Source organism: Scylla paramamosain, chromosome 19 (assembly GCF_035594125.1).
Source record: "Scylla paramamosain isolate STU-SP2022 chromosome 19, ASM3559412v1, whole genome shotgun sequence".
NCBI lineage: Eukaryota > Metazoa > Arthropoda > Malacostraca > Decapoda > Portunidae > Scylla > Scylla paramamosain.
Window position 1 is genome coordinate 17,243,642 of NC_087169.1, and position 5,000 is coordinate 17,248,641.

A 5,000-nucleotide genomic window follows, 5' to 3' on the forward strand; every position below is an offset into this window, starting at 1 on the left:
GAAACATGAGAGGGAAGGAAAAGGCGATTGATGGGAAACAGGATACAGAGAGAGAGAGAGAGAGAGAGAGAGAGAGAGAGAGAGAGAGAGAGAGAGAGAGAGAGAGAGAGAGAGAGAGAGAGAGAGAGAGAGAGAGAGAATGATCAAAATGAATCAATCTTAATTCAATTTCTCTTTCTCGCTCACTCACTCGCTCACATTGTCGATAATTTTCTCATTTTCACTAATCATTCACTTTCTCATTCTTCACTCCTCGCTCTCTCAAATTGTGACTCACTTTCTCTAATAGCTCATTCACTCACCATCATCACTCTCATCACCGTTCACCACCTCCACCACCACCACCACCAGCACCATCACCATCACAGTGGACAGACGGTGTTTCATGTTCCTTCTTCACAACTGCGTCACCGTCACGTCACGAATATTTTTAAATAAGTCACTTTCATGTTTTCTTTCTTATTTGTTTGCTTATTCCTTATTAGTTTTGTTCTCTTTATCTTCGCTTTCTTTGCTTTTCTTTTATTTTTCTCTTTTTTCAAGTGTTTCCTTATATTTTTCTTTTTTTCAATTCAGAGTCTGTTTATTTGTTTTTTCTAAGTTTTTGTATATATTTTTTTCAAGTGGCATACAGTTTTCATTCACTAAACATCTCTTTTTCTTTCTTTTTCTTCACATTATTCAACCTCAATATGCAATAAACACCCCTTTCCTTCACTGTTTTCATTTATCATTCACCTTTCCACACTTTTCCTTTCAAGATCATAACATTTTTTTCCCCTTTCTCTCTCTGTCTCTAATACAACAACATTAAGTAAGATCAGTAACTAGTCATTAATACCGAACGTGACCTGCACTCATCATCACCATCATTAACCGTTTTCTTTTCAACCCATGGAAATAATAACAAATAATAAGAAAAAAATAAAGAGACAAACCAACATAGGATTAACTTCACTAATTGGTAAGATTCCACAATAATTGAAGAGAAGGAGGAGGAAGAAGAGAAGATAAGAAGGAGGATGAGTAGGAGGAGGAGGAAGCAAATAAGAGGCAGGAAAATATTAAGGAAGACGGAAAGGATTACAGATTCATAAAAAAAGAAATGGAGAAGGAAAAGAAGGAAGAAGAGGAGGAGAAGGAGGAGGAGGAAGAGCAGAAAAAAATAATAAATAAAGAATAAGGATTAGAAAGAAAAAACACTCAGGAAGATAAGACTGTGAGTTTGGAGAAGGAGAAGAAAGAGGAGGAGGAGGAGGAGGAGGAGGAGGAGGAGGAGGAGGAGGAGGAGGAGGAGGAGGAGGAGGAGGAGGGGGCCGTTCAGTGTAAGGAAGCAAAAGGTACTGCGGGAACTTGATGCTCTGGCCACGGCGATCAAGCAACTGGCGAGAGGCGCTGCTAGGACTGCCTCCTCTCTCTCTCTCTCTCTCTCTCTCTCTCTCTCTCTCTCTCTCTCTCTCTCTCTCTCTCTCTCTCTCACGGGCCATTCATCCCTGTGCCGGCGACCTGTTGCTTCGCTGCTCCCTTTCTTCTTCTTCTTCTTCTTTTTCCTCCTCTTCCTCCTCTTCCTTCTCTTTATCCAATTAATAGAGGTAAGGCAATCAAGTGCAAATTAGAGAGAGAGAGAGAGAGAGAGAGAGAGAGAGAGAGAGAGAGAGAGAGAGAGAGAGAGAGAGAGAGGGTGAAGGGTGGAAGAGAGAGAAAGGGAAGAGAAGGGCGGAAGAGGGAGACGAGAAGGGGAAAGAGAAGGACGGAAGAGGGGGAAGAGAAGGGCGGAAAAGGGAGAAGAGAAGGGGAAGAGAAAAAGGAATAGATGGCATGAAGGCAAAGAAAAACAGTAATAAGAAAAGAAAAACAACAAGAAAATAATCAAAATAAGATTCTCTCTCTCTCTCTCTCTCTCTCTCTCTCTCTCTCTCTCTCTCTCTCTCTCTCTCTCTCTCTCTCTCTCTCTTCTCATCTCCCTATTTTTCCTCCACAATTCTTTCATTTTCTCCTTGACCTGTGTGTGTGTGTGTGTGTGTGTGTGTGTGTGTGTGTGTGTGTGTGTGTGTGTGTGTGTGTGTGTGTGTGTGTGTGTGTGTGTGTGTGTGTGTGTGTGTACCATGTTAATTAATTCCCACCAGAAAGCAACCACAGCTGCGTAAAATCCTCATAATTACTTGCTAGGAAATTTAATTATGATATACAATGAACGAGAAAAATATAAGGAAAAAAAACACAACATATTTTCTTTTTATAACGAAGTGATTATCGTGTGTGTGTGTGTGTGTGTGTGTGTGTGTGTGTGTGTGTGTGTGTGTGTGTGTGTGTGTGTGTGTGTGTGTGTGTGTGTGTGTGTACTGCCAAGACATATGTACATACAATACCCGTTCATAGCTTTTGAAGAATACATAAGGGCATTTTCTTATTCTTTCGAAGTTACCCATACAAATTAATTTTCTCTATTGTATCAGAAAACGAGTAACTTTTATGGGTAACAAAAATAAAGTAGTGACGGTCAAAATATCAATAAGAACAACAACAACAAGATTAAGATCAAGAACAAGGAGAACAAGAACAAGAAGATTAAGATGAAGAACAAGGAGAACAAGAACAAGAAGAACAAAATGAAGAACAAGGCGAACAAGGACAAGAAGAACAAGAGCATGAACAAGAAAAAGAATAATAAAACAAAAAATAAATAAAATAAATAAAAAAAACATAAACACAAAACATTCTAAAGAAAACGAAAAACATTACCACACTTAAAAACACTCAGCAAATAGATCAATAAATAAATCACATACTGTTGGTGCAAAAACGGTACAGCTAGAGAGAGAGAGAGAGAGAGAGAGAGAGAGAGAGAGAGAGAGAGAGAGAGAGAGACCCTAACGCCTTCTTTGTACAGGTAAACATCGATTTCATTCTATATTATTATCTCCTTGAAGTATAAAGTCCCCACCTCTCTCTCTCTCTCTCTCTCTCTCTCTCTCTCTCTCTCTCTCTCTCTCTCTCTCTCTCTCTCTCTCTCTCTCTCTACACGTGCTGATTGTATGAAATTGCTTGTCAAATCCCCGCTATTCCTTAAGAGGTGCTAATGAGGCTGTAACACCTGTCTAACTTCCCACGCCCAGGTGATGACACGCTTCCCTCTGCCGATCTCATAACGTGTAGTGGTATTTAATTGATGATACTACTACTACTACTACTACTACTACTACAGATTTTTGTTATACGCTTCTGGCTGAGAGATGTTCGTTGTTGTAATTGAGAAACGAAAAATAAAATGATGCTTTATTTGTTGTCGTTGTTGTTGCTGTTGTTGTTGTTGTTGTTGTTGTTGTTGTTAAGGGGTATAAAAAGGGGTACAAAGGGAGAGAAAGAGGGAGAGAAAGGGACACAGTGGAGATAAAGGAAGAGGCAGACAAGAGGATGAAGGAGAAAAAGGAATAGAAAAGGACGATAATTTTAAGTCTTTTCCTCTCTTATTTGAGTGAGAAGAGTAAGTTAAAAGAACCAGATAAGGAAAAAAAGGGTGAAGAAAGAGAGACAGGGAGAGGTAGAGGAAGATGTAGAGAGAAGAACAGAGAGGAGGAAAAGAGAGAAGAGGAAACGGACAATATATCTTCTTTTCCTCTCTTTCTTGACGGAGAGAAGGAGAAAGATAAGGAATGGAGGGAGAAGACGGAGGAAAACACAAAAAAGAAACAAGAAACAAGGCAAACGAGATGAAGCCAAAGGAAGACGATGCAAAACAAAACCACCTCGGCCGAACAAGTACAGTCAGTCTTGCGCGAACCGTCAGAGGGGGAGGTTATGCTGCGTTTGCTCTCCTGACTCCCACCCACGCACCATCTCTCGCGCACACACGCACACACACGCCTCCAGTGCATATCCTTATATCAGTGAAGTAAACAAGTGCCTTAAGGATTCCAACGTTAAGAGAGAGTGTCCTAGTGCAGAAGGATAATTTAGTAGGATTATTACAAGTATACGTAAGGAGGGTGGAAAAAATATCCTTCTAGTGTTTATGACAAGGTTCCCCGCCTCACGAGTCACTTCTGCACGGGATTGCGACGCCTACACGTGCCCCCTTACGTGCACTCACCCACACGCGCATATAAGGTAGGTAACTGTGCTTATTTTTCTTCTTTTATTGATTTTTTTCTTGCCTTTATTCGTATTCTTAGGTTTGACTCAGCGAGAGAGAGAGAGAGAGAGAGAGAGAGAGAGAGAGAGAGAGAGAGAGAGAGAGAGAGAGAGAGAGAGAGAGAGAGAGAGATCCATACAGAAATACAAGCACGAACTAGCACGCACACGTACCCACGCACATATACAGGAGTACATTCACACACACACACACACACACACACACACACACACACACACACACACACACACACACACACAAAGAAGCAAAAACATGAACCAAAGATTTGTGTGTGTTTGTGTGTAAGAGAGAGAGAGAGAGAGAGAGAGAGAGAGAGAGAGAGAGAGAGAGAGAGAGAGAGAGAGAGAGAGAGAGAGATAATCCACACTTCAAAGCATACATATATATATACATAGATTTTGCAAGAAGCGAGAATTGGAGCAGAGAGAGAGAGAGAGAGAGAGAGAGAGAGAGAGAGAGAGAGAGAGAGAGAGAGAGAGAGAGAGAGAGAGAGCAGCGTGACAATACCTTCATCTCACGACAGAACAATCACAACTCTCCGTTTTCTCTTTTAAATCACCTCTTTAAAAATGAGCCGGAAAGAAAATGGGAATCCGGCTTGACATGCACTTTCGGTTCGTAAAATACCAGTAGTAGTAGTAGTAGAAGTAGTAGTAGTAGTAGTAGTAGTAGTAGTAGTAGTAGTAGTAGTAGTAATAATAATAATAATAATAATAATAATAATAATAATAATAATAATAATAATAATAATAATAATAATAATAGCACAGTGAATAATAAAGCAATGAATGACCTTTTCAACACGATTCAGTTGCCAAGGTTGAATGAAACTCGTGTTGTTGAGTTT

At 40.2% G+C, this 5,000-nt stretch overlaps 2 protein-coding genes across 5 annotated transcripts in view; one reads left to right on the forward strand and one right to left on the reverse strand.

Moving 5' to 3' along the window:
• The window catches only part of LOC135109779 (G-protein coupled receptor GRL101-like), a 44,832-nt gene extending 43,990 nt beyond the window's left edge, over positions 1-842 (reverse strand). For 2 of the 4 annotated variants that reach the window (XR_010272906.1, XM_064021430.1), the window contains exon 1: positions 303-838. Coding sequence is in view for 3 of the 4 variants with exons in the window: in XM_064021430.1 (XP_063877500.1) it covers positions 303-387 (85 nt within the window). In the remaining variant the exon portion in view is untranslated. Of the gene's footprint in view, positions 1-302 lie in introns of all 4 variants that reach the window. The other 2 variants (XM_064021432.1, XM_064021431.1) reach the window with 2 other exon arrangements.
• Positions 843-3,756: 2,914 nt separating this feature from the next.
• The window catches only part of LOC135109782 (DNA ligase 1-like), a 37,774-nt gene continuing 36,530 nt past the window's right edge, over positions 3,757-5,000 (forward strand). Inside the window, exon 1 of the mRNA XM_064021439.1 lies at positions 3,757-4,107. The gene's annotated coding sequence lies outside the window, so the exon portion shown is untranslated. The remainder of the gene's footprint in view (positions 4,108-5,000) is intronic.